This window comes from Onychostoma macrolepis, chromosome 17 (genome assembly GCF_012432095.1).
Source record: "Onychostoma macrolepis isolate SWU-2019 chromosome 17, ASM1243209v1, whole genome shotgun sequence".
In the NCBI taxonomy this organism is placed as follows: Eukaryota; Metazoa; Chordata; class Actinopteri; order Cypriniformes; family Cyprinidae; genus Onychostoma; species Onychostoma macrolepis.
This window is the reverse complement of record NC_081171.1, coordinates 14,223,298-14,244,144: the sequence shown is the minus strand read 5'-3', so window position 1 is coordinate 14,244,144 and position 20,847 is coordinate 14,223,298. Positions and strand designations below refer to the sequence as shown.

General features: G+C 36.2%; 1 protein-coding gene across 1 annotated transcript; it reads right to left on the bottom strand.

Annotated features, from left to right (window-relative positions):
- Window positions 1-86: 86 nt before the first annotated feature.
- On the bottom strand, window positions 87-20,451 carry acss1 (acyl-CoA synthetase short chain family member 1). The gene is made up of 14 exons (XM_058750299.1): window positions 19,768-20,451; window positions 19,441-19,537; window positions 16,683-16,882; window positions 15,027-15,202; window positions 13,492-13,644; window positions 13,096-13,243; window positions 12,209-12,346; window positions 10,088-10,180; window positions 8,568-8,680; window positions 7,200-7,326; window positions 6,755-6,882; window positions 1,941-2,004; window positions 1,573-1,694; window positions 87-1,381 (listed from the first exon to the last, which is right to left on the bottom strand). Exons 1-14 carry the CDS (start codon window positions 20,111-20,113, stop codon window positions 1,205-1,207), a joined length of 2,082 nt encoding a protein of 693 aa, XP_058606282.1. The 5' UTR covers window positions 20,114-20,451; the 3' UTR covers window positions 87-1,204.
- Window positions 20,452-20,847: the final 396 nt, after the last annotated feature.

Genomic DNA, 20,847 nt, shown 5'->3' with positions numbered 1-20,847 from the left:
AGATAGATAGATAGATAGATAGATAGATAGATAGATAGATAGATAGATAGATAGATAGATAGATAGATAGATAGATAGATAGATAGATAGATAGATAGATAGATAGAACACACAGCCGGACAAAATTATTTTATAATTTATCATTTTTAATGTTCAAAATAGTTTTTTTTTTTTTTATTCTTAGAAAATGAAAATGCTAAGAATTAGATGGAAAGATTTAGACTTCCACTTAGTAATATGCAAATCATATATAATATAATAGCATCAAGTCATAATTATATAGTGATAGTGATATTGATTAAAAAATTAACCACAGTCATATCATGTTCATCTTGTCATAGACATGAGGAAATTAAGGCATAAAAGGAGAATTCAAAGAAGAAAAAAAGGAGAATATGAGAGAGGTGAGATTTACTGGAACACGCACTGATTGAGGACCTTAAAAATAAAATGTGACCCAGGACCACAAAACCAGTCTTAAGTCGCTGGGGTATATTTGTAGGAATAGCCAAAAATACATTGTATGGGTCAAAATGATCAATTTTTCTTTTATGCCAAAAATCATTAGGATATTAAGTAAAGATCATGTTCCATGAAGCTATTTTGTCAATTTCTTACCGTAAATATATCCAAACTTAATTTTTTATTAGTAATATGCATTGCTAAGAACTTCATTTGGACAACTTTAAAGGCGATTTTCTCAATATTTTGATTTTTTTTGCACCCTCAGATTCCAGATTTCCTATCTTAACAAACCATACATCAATGGAAAGGTTATTTATTCAGCTTCCAGATGATGTATAAATCTCAATTTCGAAAAATTGACACTTAAGACTGGTTTTGTGGTCCAGGGTCACAAATCATCTCTTAAGCAAAAAATACTGATGTTACAAAGCAAATCTCACCTAGTCTCTGACTACAGGAAGAACACTGTGCAAAATGCTTCATAATCAATGTTTTAAAAGAGGTTTGTCCAAGTTGTACAAACCTTAAATGACACCTAACTGTCTTAGGGAGGGGTTAATATCCAGTTCAGGTGGGATTCATGAGCAAGTTTTACCACATATGAGAGCATTTAACCTGCAATTTATGCCTTCTGTGTTCCTAACACATGATACACTCACATTTACATGATTTCCTGTCATCATAGTTTTGTATTCATAGTTCCTCAGAATAAATGTTGCAACATCCCAACAGTCTTTTTCTACTTCTTAGCTGCATGACTTCTGTAGCGTTTATGGGCCTCAATGATCTCTGAAACGACTGAGGGGTCGTCCAGTGTGGAGACGTCCCCCAGGTTGCTCGTGTCCTGCATGGCGACCTTCCGCAATATTCTCCTCATGATTTTTCCAGAGCGTGTTTTAGGAAGTCGCTTCACAACCTTAAAGAAGAGGGAAGAGATGCTTTCACAACTGGCAAAACAAATCTCCAACCAATCTGCATTGACAGTGATTTTAAAACAAAAAAATCCTGCGATCAGTCAAAACACTTCTTTGTAAATTATATAAGAATAATATAGATCAAGAGTTAACACTGTACAACAAGGTTCAATGAAAAAGTCAATGATTTTACCAGGAAATGATCTGGGACAGCATATTTAGCTATTTTTGTAGCCACTAGGTGTCTCAGGTCTTCCACAACAGCATGCTGGTTCTCAGTAGCAGATTCTTTTAAAACCACAAACGCAAATGGAACTGGTGAAAGAGAAAGACAGGAAAAGAAAGTGAGAAACATTTGGCAAAGTTAAATCTGAATGCCTGATTTTATGACACTCAATTATGCCTCTGTTATTTTTACGTTGTTTTCACAATGAACAAGGGTGTTGTAAAGCACACATAGGAAGGGGTCAAAAGGTCTCTGGATGCTGGGAGTGTTCCGGATGGCTCATGAATGAAAAAGGTGAGATGAAGAACAAATTGATGGCTTGTCAGGGGTCTTACCTTCTCCTTTGATCTCATGGGGAATTCCGATCACTGCGGTCTCAGGAACATCTGGATGTTCATCCTGACAACAGAGAAACGCACAGTCAACCGAAAGTTTGATTTCTACACTAACATTCAAAAGTTTGTGGTCAGTAAGATATTTTCATGTTTTTAAAAAAAAGTCTCTTATGCTCACAAGGCTGCATTTGTTGTAAATGTAAAACAGTAAACAGCGATTTCGAATTGTAATAATATTTCAAAATATTACTATTTTAATATATTTTATATAGCAATTTATTCCTGTGATGCAAAGCTGAATTTTCAGCAGCTGTTACTCCAGTCATCATTCTAACATTTATTAATGTTATTAATTATTATTAATGTAAAAAATAGTAGTGCTGCTTAATATTTACTGTACAAAATCTGACACAATCCAGGAAAGATGCATACCCAAATGAAGGGCTGAGACTGCAGAATGTCCCCAATGCAGAAAAAACTCACATATCCATACACACAGGCACACACACACACACAAACACACACATGGTACACACACTCCCATAGACATACATTATAACATAAATAATGTTTCTGCTGGGAAATGAATATCATTTTGACTTTTTTTTTGACCAAACACAGTTTGTTACATATTACGGTCATTATTTTTGTTTTACTGTAATAGTTTATATTGAATGTAAACTTGCAATATGCAATATGTGGAAAACGTCATCAATTGCTGACGGGAACGAGGAGGTCGATGACGTATAAAGGCTTCGTCAATGCAGTTGGGTGGCAGCGGCAGCAACAAACAATACCTCGTGGTGTGAGACGGAGAACTAGAGCCCTGGCGTACAAACTGTGGCCGGAGTGTTTCGAGGCGTCGAGCGTGATTCATCTACGCGATGACGAATTGTGTTTGGTGAAGGCTTTTCATCTTACGTTTAAGTTAAGTTGTGTTGTGCATTCTGACTCTCATGTGTTCCAATAGATTGATTCTCACTGACGTCGATCTACATTTCATCTGTTATGCCTTTTCTCATTACAGCTGTGTTGCGAGTCTCTCGTCTATGTGATCTTTGTGGATAACAGAGAAAGCGATAGATTATGATGTCACGTGACATACATTGAACACATGTAGGTTTTAATTGCACTGTATTGTACACACTAGTTTAGTGAGTATGTGCCATCTTTTGTAAGTTTTGTTTTGTTAGCTAGTGTAGGGAAGGTAGGACGTGTCATACGCTGAAGATGTTTAGTTTTTTTTTTTTGTTTGTAGTTAAGTAAGAACTATTTACTTTAGGTAGATTTCTTTTCTTTGGCACTACTCGGAGATTGTCTTTCTCTTTTCTTCATATCTTTATTTTGTATATTTATATTTAACTTCAGTATTCAACTTCAATGTTTGACTACTCCTGGACATCAAAATAAATTCTCTTTTGAGAATATTTGTTTGTTTTGACCATTTATTGCCACACAGTGACAATGAGGAATATGTAACTATTACTTTTCACTATTAAAAGAGAAAGGGGAGGGGAATAATTTTCTTGTTATGGCTCCCTTACCCTAGACATTAAAATGTCGTAACACAGTTAAATTTGAATGATGAGGTGAAGACCAATCATTTGATATCATTTTTATATTTTGAAATTTATCTTTTATATTTATTACATATTTATGAAAATTTATGGATATGCATGTGTTTTGATTAAAATACAGTATAAATTTATATATTTTTTTTACAAAATATTGTTTTTACAATGCTTTTATATATATCTGAAAGCCTTAAGATACATCTGAAAGCTAAATGAAGCCTCAAAGTGGTGTAGTTTTCAAGATTTCACTTTCTGAGCTCAGTTGAGAATCTCCATAGGGTTCAATAGGCCCATCTGGTGGCTGAAACTATAAATGCAGTTTTTTGTCATTCTTCCCAGCCAGATGGCCTCAGAGGTCAGTAGCTCCTCACCGCAGAACAAAAGATCCAGGGGCGGGGTTGGATCCACATCCAGGGGGTGGAGATTGGTAGTTCAGGTGGGATCTTGTGTTCTGCAGTGAGGACCATCTCCTCAGAGGTGGGCAAACTACGGCCCGGGTGTTTTCATCCGGCCCATGAAGCAGTTGGTTCAAAATGGCTAATTTGATGCAATGTCAGTAAAATCCAGTCTGTAGTGCAGTATATAACCCCTGATTTACTCCATCGCGCCGCTACAACATGGCCACCGGAGCTGATCGCGGCCACTCTCGTCAATGCTTCACTCTCTGCACTCTCTGCGCCGCTTCGCTAAGGATAGGCACCTAGTCTATTTTTGACAGATGCCGCCTCCAAGCCGCACAGCTCAAATACAAAATCAAAAATCAAAACATATACCCTGTGCAAAACTGGTACAATTGTAAGTAGTTACTTGTTTTAAAAATGTGAAAGTGTTCATTTGTTTAAACAATGCCTTGTATAGGTAGCCTACTGTTTTAAAAATGCTGGGAAAAACATGGAAATAATTTGTCGTTTTATTTAGCAAAGATTCCATTTTCCACACGTATTTTTATGAATATGGATATAGCTATTTTCTGGATTATAAATCACGTGGTTTTTTTTATCATCTGAAACGTACTGCGATTTCCAAGGTGACTTATTTAAAGCAGTCAGGTCAAGTGCAAAGCGAAAGACTTTTGGATTGGTGACGAATGAGAAAGGCAAGTGCGTTTGCAGGGACGATTCTAGGATTTTCATTTTAGGGGGACTCAGCCCCCAATGAGGGTATAATAATAAAAAATAAATATTTACAAAAATATTGATTGAAAATTTGTACAAAAAAAAAATTGTAGAACCGTTCAACATAAATTCAATTCAAACAATAAAAAATATATTTTTTAAATTAATACAAAACACACAATGTTTCAATCTCTGTCAATCACTCTGATATGCAATTAAAATGAGTGCACTGACTGAGTGCTGTCGGTCACTGTCTTTAATCATTTCTATACATAACTGTATGGTAGTTAATGCCACATGCACTGTAATATTATGTTCTATATTGAAAGCTAAATTTTCAAATGAAAATAGCAATAACGTGATCGTTATAAAGTATGCGTTCATATGTGTTAAGGGATTTCGCTGAAGGAAACAGTGGTGTGATGAGTGGTGAATGCAGCGAAAACTTTACAGTAGATTGGAAACCGATTGCTCTCCCATGACTTTCGTAAACTGTATTTATGACAAAGAACTGCATAGATGTAGATCTATCGATAAACACACACCTTGTCTTCTCTGCGCCACCGCAGTCTGTGGATTGAAGAACGCGCAGAAAGATGGGGAGGAGCCGAAGTCTGCTGCCGTTTTCATTTGAAATTTAAAGGGAAAGAATCGCAAGATTTTTAGGGGGGCTGAGCAGAAATTTAGGGGTGCTAAAGCCCCCCCTAAAAATGGCCTAGCGACGCCCATGTGCGTTTGTATCACGCATTTTCTGGCAACCACGCCGCTAGTTTCAGTTTCACTTTAAATATTTAGGCTGGGCGTTTATAATAAATGTTTATAGTGAATGCCACTGTAATTTGTGTTTGTTTTTAACTTATATTTTCTGTTCTGAACACTGCTTTACAGGATTTTTTGTGGAGTGAGGGGAATATAAATACATGTTTCTAATGTTTGTGAATGTTTCGTTTATTGTTATCGAATGAAATGACAAAATGTTTCTTATACATCAATCGACTTGTAACACCAATGCTTGTAACACCAAGTGCTCATAAAAAAATAAGGCAGAGATGGTACAAGAATAGAACTGCCATGTGTGTACAAGTATACATACAGAACAGTAGTGAGTGTCAATTTAATGAAAGAAAAAAAACTTAATTTGTCATACACACATTATGCCCTCACTTGCTGTGGAAAAGTTGTTGTGGCCCTCGAGTCAAAAAGTTTGCCCACCCCTGCCTCAGAGACACTCAGTGACCTAGTTCCTGATGGATAATGATGTTTAAAGTAGAAATTGTGTCTTTGTTTGGGTTTTTTTGGTGAAAAAATGTATGCAAATATGCTAATTTTCATGAAAAAATCTGGAATTTATGGAAAATAAAATAAAAAATCTCCACAAATTATAACAGAACCTATATAAATAATTAGAAAAAAAAAAAAAAAAATAAAATAAAATACATTTTTGGACTGAAAAAAAAAGTGTAACGTTGAGGGTCTTCAGGTCAATTTGACCCGCAAGGGACACTTTGGTTATAGATTCGGGAGGGACGGATGAGGGTTTAAATATATTTTTATATAATATAAAATAAAATTATGAATATATAAATGTATAGGCATGTAAATATTTTCAAAATATATACTTTGTGTGTGTATTTATATATACATAATAAATATGTTTTGATATAATAATATATATTTTGTATACAGTATATATTTTGAAAATATTTACATCCATTTACATGTATAAATTTATATTCATATAATTTATATTACATATAAATATATATATATATATATATACACACACACATTATGTAAACAGATGTTTAGATGTAATTAATCGATTTGACAGCACAATTTGAAATAGAAATCTTTTTCAACATTATAAATATATATATAGTCATTTATGAATTGAATTAAAAAAAACTCTTACTGACCCGTAACTTTTAAACAGTAGTGTATTTGCACAGCTCTGTAAAAACAGACTCTATAGAACAAAAAATTTATTTTTTTTCCCACGTTTGGGATAAGGTTCAATTAATTTACCCAATTATTGTAATGTTGGGTTTCAAATTATTTGAAAGAAGGTGCTGGCCTCAAGAATACTGAATTATGCTGCTTGTAATAAATGAACTTAGGGTCTCACCAGTGCATCTTCTATCTCAGCTGTGCCCAGCCGATGCCCACTGATATTAATGACGTCATCCATTCGTCCTGTGATCTGGTAGTAACCGTCTTCAGTGCGGTACGCCCCATCACCCGTAAAATACTGACCTATGACAGTTAACACCTTAATAACGGCTTATACATCCGATTGCTATCATGTTCACTTTGATTTCAAACTTTTTATGAAGTAAAAATGTAAATGGAGTTATTCAAGTGCAATTTACAACAAAATAAGGCATGTTTGAAAAATCCAAACAGATTATTTTGACATTTCCCAGCTAGGACTTGCTAACATTCCTCTTATGCCCTCGCTTTGAAGTCAAAGTCAAAAAGAACAAATGAATAATTCAACAAGTATCCAAAGTTTCTTTTTCATGACTTTCATAGCAAGAAGGAGCTTCAAGACCCTTTGGGGTCTTGCTCACCTTGGTACGGTTTAAAATATGCATCCACGAATCTCTGGTGGTCTCCAAATATGGTTCTGGCCATTCCAGGCCAAGGCTGGGTGATGCATAGAGCTCCACTGACATCATTTCCCGTTATTATCTGTCCCTGTTGATGAAGCAAAATTGATTATTCTACATAACTAAAAGCATGTGCACTGAGAGGTCCTGTCTCTCCTCGGTTGATCTTAATAGGAGGGGGTCAAAATCTCTCTGAATAGCCCCAGAGCGTAACAAAAGAGTGCCTCAAAGGAGATTGGATGTGCTCCAGCATGCATCATTACTATTTTTTCCAGCTGCAGTAGAGAATTTGAGGGCTCAAAGTTCATCACTGTCTGTAACACAAAGCTTTCTTTAATCACAGCAGGAGAGGCTGGATGCATGGATCCAGGCACAGCCAGGCTGAGCAAAAAACAAATATAACCCATGTTTAGGTCTGATTAGGACAGTCTGCTAGCAATTATCTAGAACAGTTCTTAACTACACTAGAAATTACCATAATTGACTTCGTATTTCACAATGTGACTTTGTTTCACAATTGTAACTTTATATATCACACTGGGACAGTACATATAAACAACTGTGACTTTATTTGTCATAGTTTGTATTTTACATTATGCCTCTGTATCTCACAACGGTCACTTTTTTTGTGATTTTGACTTTTTAATTTCACAGATTATGACTATTTCACAATTGTGACTATTTCTTGCAAATGGGGCTTTATATCTCACAATCATGCCTTTTTATTTCATAATTGTAACTATTTTTCGTATTATAACTATATATCAAGATTGTGATTTATTTCTTATAATTGCAGCTTTTCACATAATTGTGACTTTTTATTTCACATCTGCAACTTTTTATTGCAGATGACTATGGTTATGCTTTTATTTCTAATAATTATGACTTACAATTTACAACTTTACAATTGTAACTTTATTTCAGGTTATGACTATATCTTACAATTGCAACTTTATTCCCCACAATTATGAATTTTTGTTTTACAATTTTAACTTTATATTTTATATTATTATGATATCTCACAACTTCATTCCTCACAATCATGACTTTTTTCACTGTTATAACTTAATTTTTCAGAATATTACTATACCTTACAACTGGGGCTCACAATCTCTACTTTATTTCTTGCAATTTTCACTTTATATCTCACATTGTCATTTCATATCTGACAGTTTTGAATTTTTGTGTGGCTTACAATTACATGTCATTGACATTTTTTACTCTTATTGTGTTGTTGAAGAATTTAACCAGCTACAAATGCACCCCATGTTCCTTAAAAACAAGTGATCAAGCAGTGAGTCAGGACACAAATAAACAAGTATAGATCACCTTCTCCCCGAGCAGTGCCGGCTGGATGCCAAAAAAGGGTCTCATAGCCATGGCAGGCCGGATCTCTGCTCCCGGTTCAGCTGGGAGTGGAGCAATACACACACCACCAGTTTCTGAAGAGAGAGAGCCTGGTGAATTATCTATTTATTTCAGAATAACGTCACACATGGTGTAAATCAGCCTATCAGTGCTGCCAGTCTAAGGATTAAGGGTATGATATACAGACAAGAACAGATGCAGCGACTGACAGTTGTATGCAGAGTAGAGGTCTTCTTGGGTCCTAAAATCCGTACCCGACCCGAATCACTTCTTAACCGAACCCGACGTGCATAAATATATTTTTTTTAAAGATTAACCCGACCCGAGACAGACCTGAAGAAATTAGACCCGAGTCCGACCCGACCGCATTTATTTTCGAACCCGACTGGACCCGAACGTAAACGACATTGACGTGTGCACAGCCTGCAAGTCAAGTCAAGTCACCTTTATTTATATAGCGCTTTTACAATACAGATTGTGTCAAAGCACTTAACAGTATCAAATTGGAGGATAGAGTGTCAGTAATGTATAATGATAAGATTAAACACTCAATTTTCAGTTAAAGGCATTTCATTATTGAATTCAGAGATGTCATTGTCTAGCTCAGTTTAGTTTAAATAGTATCTGTGCAATCAAATCGGCGATAATCGCTAGAAATTAAGTGTCCCGCATCGGTCCAGAAAAATACCAGTGTCCTGCTAACTGATTTGGCCACTGCTCCATTACTTTCATTTACTTATTTATTAGCCTATTACTTCATATCTTTGCCTGCTGATGGATGTTATTTCTGAGTTTGGCTTTCAATTGTAACCAGTGGATTTGAAATATGAAACGTGATAGTTTCATAAAAATTAAATCGATAGGTTAATAAATCATGGATTTGCTAGTTTTGTCTGCAACGTTACTTACATACCTCATCTCCGGTGAAGGGCTTCTGCACACAAAAAAGAAAAACCCTTGCATTGACACGCAGCGTAATGAAGTGAGTGGATTTCCTGATGGATCTCATATCTATAAGATGGATTTCTGAAGTTACAAACGTATGTTCCTTTTTTACACGCGTTTCTCAAAAATGAACTTATGTCGGCGCTGATAGCCTTGTGGGCAGCGCGTCGACATATAGCGCCGTTACATTTCGGGCGTCCTGTGTTCGAGTCCCGGCTCGCGGACCTTTCCCGAACCCGTCCCCTCTTTCTCTCTCTCCAACTTCCGTTTCCTGTCTACCTACTGTCCTATCAAATAAAGACGCCAAAAATGAACTTATCATGAACACACAAGTAGGCTACGCATCCGGGAAAGTTTAAAAGAATTCGGGTCTAATCAGGTCCATTTGGGAAAAGCATATTTATTTTAATTACCCGAGACCTGAGGCTGCTAATACCGAACCCGGCCCGTGTCCGAGGCACTGGTAGAAGTTTTGGGCCTCGGGTTTTCGGATCCAAGTGGACCCGTGAAGACCTCTAATGCAGAGTGCATTTTACCTGTCTGCCACCATGTGTCCACCAGAGGGCACCGTCCATCCCCGACCATATTATGGAACCATTCCCATGCCTCGTGATTAATGGGCTCTCCAACTGCCAACAGATCACACATTCACATGGTCATTATAGACAAATGCATCGACCAAAACACTGCACTTAAAAACTTGTCTCTAAGTTGATATGTTTGAGTGACTTGGCAATTCAAGGAAATCAAGTGGAACTGACAGGTAATAAATGGACAAACAAAACCCTGACTGGCTGCACATACAATCTAGTGTCCTTGATGTTTGGCACAAAGTCAGATTTTCCATTGTTGATCTCAAAGGCTGTGACTAGACTGATTAAAAATCACCCAGAGCCAGCAGGCTAAATTTTAACTGTTGCTGAACTCTCTCCCATGCAGAGCTGACTATGCCAGGGTGGCGGAAGTACAGTATCTGGGCTGGTAACACAAACGCCTTCGGTTCAAAACCTGAAAAGGGTGACCCTTACACTGAAGAGCTGATTAGTTCCCCTTCCGCATTGTGCCCTTGCAATGCACTTATCCCTCTTGAGACAGAAACAGTCCCCACGAAGCAACCTGGGGTTAAGTCGTTATACATTGCTAAAAAGGCACACAGACTTTCATAAACAGTTGATACTTTTCACATTGAAACAATATATTTGATAACAGGTCAATTTTAGTTTTGTTTGAAGTGTGGAAAAACCACGATTGCAAATTTGACATTTTATTAGACTATATTAAATTATAACTTTAAAGAGTTAAAACGAGAAGTTAATATACATTTTAGTTCAATATTTGAATTTATTAAAAGGATGTATTGTCAACGTTGACTGTTTTTGCTCCATTTGGTTAATGAAAATATCCAAACAAATATCACAGCAGAACGGTCAACGCATCTCTGAGCAGCACACAGCAGTGTTTTTTTTTTGTTAATGAATGATTTGCGTTTTTGAATTTTGAATCATTTGAGTCAATGATTCAGTGATCCATTCATTCTTGAATGAATCAGCTGTCTGAACGAATCATTTGAAGGCATGCTTCAATGACTCATTAATTAAGATAGTCACTGCTGCCACCTACTGGCGGTTTTTCATAGTAGTTTATCTTTGCCTTTTTTTCCAACATTTCATTTTGGATATTAAAAAAATACATATTTTAAAACACCAACCTCACAATATTATTTATGCTGTTATAATTTTACAGTGCAAATGCATTCGTGCTATATTTCAGCTACACTGAACTGTCTGGGTAAATGCCGCTCCAGTCACTTCTGTTTCTTCTGCAGTGAAAAGATAGATTTTGTAGATACTGATTTCATTTGATTGGTAACAGCCCTATATTATCTTATTATATTAAGTGAAATTATTAATAAAATTTAAGAATTTGATATGAAAGATGATGCATGCATTTAACACGGTTAGGGAAAAATGCCCTTTAAATAGGTAAAAAATGACCTGGAAATCAATTTAAATACATTTTTGCAGTATTAAGTCATATACTTCCCAAAAACAAAATTGTGGAAAATTTAGAAAACCACTAGCCACAGTGAAGTCAATGTCAAGCCCTGTACACTACCCTTCAAAAGTTTGTGGTTGTTATCACAAAATATCTTATACTCACCAAGCCTGCATTTATTTGATCAAAAATGTGAAATATTACAATTTAAACAAACTAATTTATTCTTGTGTTGGCAAAGCAGAATTTTCAGCAGCCGTTACTGCTGTCTTCAGTGTCACATGATCATTTAGAAATCATTCTAATATGCTGATTTGATGCTCAAGAAATATTTCTTATTATTATCAATTTTAAAAACAGTTGTGATACTTTTTTTTTTGTTTTTTTTGTGGAAACCATAATACATTTTTAGGATTCTTTGATGAATACAAAGTTAAAAAGAACAGCAAGTACAATTTTTTTTGTAACATTATAAATGTCTTTTTCACTTTTGATCAATTTAATGCATCCTTGCAAATAAAAGTGTTTTTTTAATCTTACTTACCCCACAATGGTAGTGTACTATACAAAAAATGTAATATAATATACCTCCAAAAACAAACACTGCAATATTAGCTATACTATATTCATTTTTTTTATTTACTAAACCTCTGTAGTCTCACCAGATGCGAGTGTCTTCAGTGATGACCTGTCATATTTCTTCACCCAGTTTTCATCATATTTCAGGAGTAATCTGATGGCAGTAGGAGCTCCATAAAACTGATTTATTCTTAACCTCTGAACTGTCTCCCAGTAACGACCTAAAAACAGTCACAAAACATATTCAACAGTAAAGACAAAGATAATTAAGACTCTGATTTACAACCAGAGAGAGCACTAAACAGAACCTACAAAAAAGCTGTTAAACATAAATATGAGCAACAACAATAATTATGACTACAAACGTTACACAAAAGCATTTCATATTTGATACCAGATTTTGAAAACCAGGTTTTATTAAGAGAACATCAGAGGAAATGTTTCCCGTAGAGGTCACACTGTAAAGAGCACACTGCTTTACGACCACTTATGAAGGCTCATTTCCATTAAAATACACTCATAAAGGCAGATAAGACTCGCTATACAGGTTAATGTGTCACATGATTTTATCTGAGAACTGAACAAAAGAAGTTCATTCACTTTGAAAGGCTGGGAGGGACAGTAACACTGTCTGACATGATCTAGAGGGGTCATCACCTCCATCAGAATGGATGAGAGGAGGAACATGACCGACACAACTACTAAACTCCAGGACTGAATAGCTGTGGCTCTAACTAAAAAGACAATTAAACAGGATGTGGTGCATTTGAAATGTTTTTTTCTATTTAACTTTAATTAAATTGCTTTTATTGTCTGCAGATAAGCTGCAATGCTTTGGCAATACAGATGCAAACCATTTATCACGCCGATAAACCACTAAGCCAAAACTGAAATTGAAACTGAAAAGAGATAGAGTGTGTGCATTATATATACTGCATGAATAGTATTGATCATTTCTCTTGATATTCACCTGGATTGGGGTACACAGGTGTGCTCTCAAATAGAACAGATGTGGCTCCGTTACACAGGGGTCCGTACACCACATAACTGTGACCCGTAATCCAACCGATGTCAGCAACACAGCCAAACACGTCTCCAGGTGTGTAGTCAAACACATACTGCAACAACAGACAAATCATACCGCTATACATCATATTGTAATATATATACCACCAGTCAAAAGTCTGGAAGTCATTTTTGAAAGAATGACTACATTTATTTGATCAAAAATACTGTAAAAATAGTAATACTGTGCAATATTACTACCATTTAAAAACTAAAATAACCAAACCGGCATATTAGAATGAGCTGTGTGTGTTTGTGTGTGTGACAGCGTCTATGTGATCAGAGCAGCACAGACACACACCTGATGTGTGAGGGAAGCGTAGAGCAGGTAACCGGCCTGTGTGTGCACGATGCCCTTGGGTTTACCCGTACTGCCTGAGGTATACAGCATGAACAACATCTCCTCGCTGTCCATGGGCTCTGGAGCACACACTGGAGACTGTCCCACCATCACCTGACACAGACAGAAAAAGTACATTGCATTTTATTTACATTATAAGCACCATATGTTATTCTTTTTTACTGTTTTTATTGTGTATTTCTGTATAACTGGCAAATACTATATATAAAGCAATCATAATAATGAAGTAATCTGGAATTGAAAGAAATTTTTTAAAGTAGTTGCATGACATTAATCATCACTTATGGCATACTAATAAAATACATTTGAACTACATTTTATGCTTGTTTTAATCATTCAGTTAAAATGAAAAATCATATGTAAACCCAATAAAGATCAGCTCAGTAGGGGGAGGATGAGGTGTTATGTTTTTTATCATTGCTGTGGGCTGGTGTCGATGTGACAAGAGGATCTATTTGATATGGATGTTGCACACGGCAGGAAGAACAACTTTCCACACCCTGACACGCAGCTGTGACTGTAGAGCTTCAGGAATTGTCTTTGGTGTTCTTCAGAACTGAATTAATAATCACTCAAATGCAATATAGAGTCACCTGGATATATAATATGAGCTTCTGTTCAGTCACTGTCTATTTTCAGGCTTTCATGCAGGTATAAAAGGGTTAACTTCCAGTTATTCACTTCATTGTTATTGTCTTTTATTCTATCTGTTGTGTAATTTAATAATAATCTAAATGGATTTTCCGCTTGTTTTGCCACTGTTAATGTTGAAGACTAATGTGTCTCCTGCAAATAATGCGATTAAATGAGATATTTCCCCTGCAACCAAAACATTAATCTTAAAACATAACTCTAAAGCCCATTTTAACAGCATGTCCAGAGCTTACCGAGGCCCAGACCAGCTTTTCTGCACAATCATTTTTTCTGTTCTTTTTATCACATGTAATCTAGTATTTCCTTGAACTGTCCCTACAAATAGAAAACTGCCTGACATGTGACCACTATGACCAATTCTAGACAAGGAAATTCCTGCCCTTGTACAGAGTGGGAGAACATCATTATAGAGACAGGCAATTCTGGCAAGACAAAACAAGGCGGGCTGTGCACCAAACTAGAAACAGAACTATACTCCTAGTTTTGTACCCTAATTAGGTACAAATTAGGGACAAATTCCTTCTCCACTTCACAAACCATTACAAAGCTTTGCAAAAACCCTGTTTCTGATAGATGAAGCATACGAAGTGTAAACCTAGCGGAAAGCGTCTGGTTGCACAGATATAAAATACTTGGAAACAGTCGATGCTTGGGAAAATGTAAACACTTTTAATATCCTACTTATTCTCCTTTGTTGCAGATCATCCTTATTGCCGGTCTTGGCAGAGGTATACAAAACCCAAATAATAATAATAATCAAAATGTTTCGAATTTGGCTTTCTAATCTGTACACTGTAGAAGGCCATTGTTGTGCGATTTACCTCATCTAATGAAATGTCTAGTTTTCCCATCGGCACGCTATTGTTAGTTCTCTTGGCCACAAACACATGGCGGACAGACGGACAGCTCTTCACTGCTTTATCCACTGTGGACTTCAAATCGAAGATCCGGCCGCCCCTCACACCTTGGTTGCATGTGATGACAAACTTGCACTGGGCTGTGTGAATGGAAGAGAGAGAAAAAATTAAACCGACACTAACCAGACAATGTACAATAGTTGTACTTGCTAACATTCAGAGCTAAATTTAGACATGATGGCTCTGCATGTGTAAACACACTTCATTTTAGGTCATTTTTAAAGAACGCATTTGGTAAGTTCACTTTACTTTAAGAAAACTGTCTCAACCAAACCACTGCCACTAGATGTTATTTATTCATAAGATCAGAAAGAAACATCTGCTCAGTGTCTGCTGTATTAAATAAGATAAAGAAAGGCCTATCTAAGAACAAACGCCCTCTGAAACGTATCTCTGTCCAGAGCATCACGTACACACACATATCCCAAAATGCACAGGGTTTTTGTTTAGCTAGCTAGTTTTCCCTAATTTAGCACATACAAAACACAACATGGAAACACACTTGACCCTTGTCAAGCTCAGCAATCCTGGAAAATATACAAGAACTTTACTAGAATTGAATAACCAGCAGAGGACTTTAAACCTTGTAGTTATGATTAATAGTCAACAAGAAACTAAATTGACCATAAATAATAATAATAATTTTAATGTGCTTAGTCTTATTGTACATAGTTTATCAGTACACTTAAAAGAAGTCTTCATAATCTTTCTGTGACTAGACCGACGTCACCATTACATTTCTATAGAAATCTACATACAGTAAAAACAGTAAAATTGTGAAATATAGTAGTCAACATTTGAAGTGGATCAAAAAAGTTCAAAGTTGTCCTAAGTCAAGAACACATTTTGGTTTTAGGTTTTAGGACAACTTTGATGAAAGGTTTTGATCCACTTCAAATGTTGACTAGTGAATTATTACAATTTAAAACGGAACAGATTTATGTTAATATATTTTAAACAGTAATTTAGTCCTGTTATCTAAAATCTGACTTTTCATGAGCCATTACTTCAGTGTCACATGATATTTCATTAAAATTAAAAAAAAAAAAAACTGACCCCAAACTTTTGAACAGTAGTTATATAAACTAAACTAATTCTATAGAAACCTATATATTTTTATTTCTATAGAAACAACTTTTAACTCATCATTTAACATTTGATTAAATTAAATATCATCCTAAAATATGTTTTGAATGCCATGTCATGCTTCCTTTAAATAGACCAGAATTTAAAGAAACTGACCCTTCGCTAAGCCCCGCCCTAAAACATTACTGACCATTTTCTCAAACAAGCTTTTGCTCATCTCTAACGTCTGTTTTTAGATGGCTTCAAACACAATTTTACAAAAATTATTCAAAAAATAAAAGCATGTTCTTGCTAAAGCACTTTTAATAGGGGTACCCTGAGGAATGTAAGCAGTGTAACTGACCTCAACTTGAATTACTGTGTACATTTTGTTTATTTAAAAACATCATCATTATTTTTGTAGTAAAAACTACTTTTCAGCTGCTGAGACAAACAGTTCACTGCTTTATGACAAAATAACATTAATTTACTCACCATCCTGAATTCTGCCAGCCAGAGCCTCTGAGCTGAACCCTGCAAACACCACAGTGTGTACGGCACCGATACGGGCACAGGCCAACATGGCTGCTACTGCCACAGGAGACACAGGCATGTAGATGGCCACCCGCTCTCCCTTCTGGACGCCATAACTCTTTAAAGTGTTGGCAAGGCGACAGGTCATCTCCAGAAGCTCCCTAAGATTTGAATGTTTACAGATATAAACATACAGCTGAGTAACAGAAGCAATCATGCGGGTGGGAAAGGAAACCTGTGATAGTTTAATTTCAAGTGGTTCAAGTGTGCAATTTGAAGCAAACGTGCACGGAAACACGTCACATGGTCATAATGCACCAAACTGGCATTTATGGGTGTAGTTTAATAGTGTATTCATAGTACAACAAAGTTCTGGCAAGCTTTTGTTGGCCCAATGAACATATTATTATGCCTGATTGCATCTGAGGAAACTGTTAATCTAGGGTCATAGATGAGAAACAGACACGTGTCTGAGCAAAGACCTCTACGTCAGGCCTCAAGCATTTCTTGATCTCCTCCATATGCTTGTGAGATCAGGGACAAAACACTTTCACTTTCATACTAATGCGCATCGATGTCTTTTAACTTCCTGTTGTGATGTGTACATGTACGCTGCAAACGGTGTCGTCCTTTACACACATGACTGATTGTGCAATCTGACTGCTTCTTCACAAAACACCCTCAAATTATTCCTATCTGACCTAAAACAAGAGATACTGGGAAACTAATCTTCACATCTCCGCAATAAAAGATGAGAAACAGCTCATTTTCAAGGTTCAGTGCACAGGCTAGATCAGAGGAAACAGCCTGCTGACTCTCAAGTTTTGGTAACAGTGCGGACAGTAGATCCTGTAAATATTTAGCCTACTGTTAACAGCAGTGATCTGAACTGCAGCCAGGAATATTCAATCTTTATTTCAAGCACTAGAGAACGGGGGGACACACATTCCATCAGAGGACTCACAAAACCTGCCTTTGTTCTCCATAAGAAAGTGCATGTGAAGGAATTCCCCCTAAACTCTGCAGAAGCGTGCTCTCATATTACATGTTAACCGTGTCAATCCCAGCATGGCCAAGATTTCTGATCTTTCACAGCATTATAAAGGACAGCATGAAAATATTCAATAATATTCAATTTGAGATTACATTTCACAGTGTAAGTAAATTATTAATATTTTTAAAGATTAACTTTAGATGATTGTAAAGGTAATGAGCATAAACATACAATCCTAGAAGTACTGTATGTGTGCAGAATTCATTAGGAAAATGTACTATTTGTCTCAATACCACTGGAACAATAACTTACATTGCTGTTATTGTTAACAGAAACTATTAAAACATTTTTCATTAACTGAAATAAAATAAATAATAAAATAAATTAAATATAAATATTAAATGCAAAAATAAACAAATTAGAAATGACACTGACTGACAAAGTGATATACAAAAATGACTACAACTTAAATAAATATTATATTTAAACTAAACAGAAATATTGAAAAACAGGTGGTAATAGTAGTAGATACTAGTAGTTAGTTTAAAGCAGTGCTTCTCAACCGGGGGCACTAGGGGGGCGCAGTGACCCTCCAGGGGGGCGCGAGATAACTTAAGACTAAAAGTATATTTATATTCAATTCACTAATTTTATGATTAATATGTTAAAGAAATTACAAATTAAAATGAAAAATAACAGCACCACCTCTCTTGTACGTATTCTGTGATATTATTCTGTGTTTCGGAGCAGCTCAATCCGTTTCTCATCGCGCTGTGTGAAATACAGACTGAACAGCATCTCAAAACACCCGACCGCTGCATGAGCATATGATACACAAACTACAGAACTCATCACTACTTTGATGAATGATGATTGTATTCAAGGTAAAGACGATTATAGTGGCATACAGGAGTTGTGCATTAGGCACGTGTTTATCTGTTATTATTGATGCGCAAACAAACCGTGTATAACTATGCATAACTCTTGGCACATCTAAAACATCATACTTCTGCTTGAACACAGTTCAGTATATTCATATTGCTGTCAAAATTAATGTACAGTGAGTTTTTTTTATAACGGATGCTCGCCATGTGTTTCGGAGAAGTTTGTGAGGATCATTGGTGTTTATGTACATATGAATATCAGACACTCCAAAAAGCTTGTTCTGAAAGAGGACCTGGCTGTTGACTGATGGTATCGATCCGCCTTCAGATCGCTGAGTTTCCACACATTTAGAATGGTTTCATTTTTCATTTGTATTTTGGTGTGTTTAGTGATTCTGAATAGATCCGTATAGTGGCTATATGCAGTCCTTTGGCATCTCCCACTGGTCTTTTTTGACAGGTTGACTTATTTGTTAAAGTTACTGTATAATCTAGCTTCACATACTTTTAAGTACTACCACTGAATATCCGCAGTGATATTCTTGCTAAGTATATTTGCAAATATAGAACACTATGTTTAAGTCTATTTTGAATTTAAGTTTAAAAATAATTACATGTAATTATAAGGTAATAACACTAGAATACTTTTTTTTTTAAAAGAAAAGTTTGGGGGTGGGGGGCTTGAAGCATTGACTGGGAGAGGAGGGGGGCCTTGGAGTAAAAAAGGTTGAGAACCACTGGTTTAAAGAGTCACATGTTAAAACTGCTTGCTGTGAGTTAAAAATGTGCTGGGGGTGGGGTAAAGAGCCACGTGTGAATTTCTCAGGAGCTACAAATGCACCTGTATGTGATCCTTTCTTCTGTGCCAGGTTCATCTTTCTCCCAAATCAAGGCCACTCTGTCTGGATCCTTTGCCACGTGTACATCCAAACAGTTCACTGTCAATCATTGTAAGAGGAAATTACTATTATGCTTACTGTTGACAATAAAAAAAAGTTTTTCTTTATGCATTTACAAGGCAGCATGTGAAAATGTTTGTATTACAGTCTCAGTCAAGTTAAAATACACTCATAACCTTTTGTTCTGATAGATACAAATCGTTTATATAGCATATTGGCCAGTGGAGGTTTTTCAGCAATATACTAGTAAAGAAAGGTGTTACACTCACCAGAGACGTTCAGTTGCCCTCCAAGAAACCAGTTGATTTTCCCGCTGGAGAGATCGCACTCCGTCACTTGATCGAAAGGTTTGCTCCATGCCAGCCTTTCCTTGGCAATGGATCCCCAGAAAGTTTCTGGATCTCTAACTGACAGTTCATATAAGTCTGCATAAGTCTTTCCAGCGAGATGCGAGCTGAGGTCCGGTTGAGCCGCGCTGATGCTGCTGCTGGACAGAGACCTCGCGTGACACCGTGTGATCAACACAACACTTCTGCACAAACATTTCTTGTTCCTAAAGATACCATTACCCTTAGCCAAAGAATTCAGCAAACTTATGCTCACACGTCCAGCCATTATTCCACTCAGTCTCTGGAGTGAAGTTTGCGTAAGTTTCCTCAGCGCGTGAATATTCCTCAGAAGAGAGAAGGAGGAGGAAACTTGTTGACAAAGCGCTCGCCTGAAGAAAAGCTCACAAACCGCCCCCTAAATCAGCTTCATTGTGAACAAACCATGTCATGAATCACAAGAACTTTGACTTTCACAATCGATTCCAACGCTGCAATTTCCTTTATTGATTAGGTGTTTTTGGATGTTACATAAAATTGGATTGTACGGTCGTAGTGCACTTACACAACCATCGGAAACTTTAAAGACTTTCAATGGTTTCAGATTAAGACGCGTAAACGCGGTTCTGTTTACATATTCGGTGTGAAAATAAATCGGTTCAAAGCAGCCACTTGTGTTGCATATCATTACGTGAACAGTCTTTTTTGTCACATGGTAAAGTGATTAATTTATAATGACGTTTGCATTAAACAGTATGATACAGTTCTAAAACTGGATCATAAATGCAACACGAATGCAACAGAAATGTTGTTCTCAACTACCCCGAACTATTGCTGCCCCCTAGTGGAGGAGGGGCAGTTCTAGATAGATAGATAGATAGATAGATCCACATGAAGTAATTTATACAGTAAATACTATAATGTGTATTAAACTGTATATATTATAGTATTTACAACAATTTGTTAATGAAGGCTACAGTATAAGGTAGTGTTAACTATAGTGAACTGATAAACCGTAATAAA

Coding starts and splice junctions, on each gene's coding strand:
- acss1 (XM_058750299.1), bottom strand. CDS start 20,113: ATGGCTGGACGTGTGAGCATAAGTTTGCTGAATTCTTTGGCTAAGGGT. Junction 10,181..12,208: donor ACTGAAGACACTCGCATCTG/GTGAGACTACAG, acceptor ATCTGTTGGCAG/TTGGAGAGCCCATTAATCAC. Junction 6,883..7,199: donor ATATTTTAAACCGTACCAAG/GTGAGCAAGACC, acceptor TAACTGTCATAG/GTCAGTATTTTACGGGTGAT.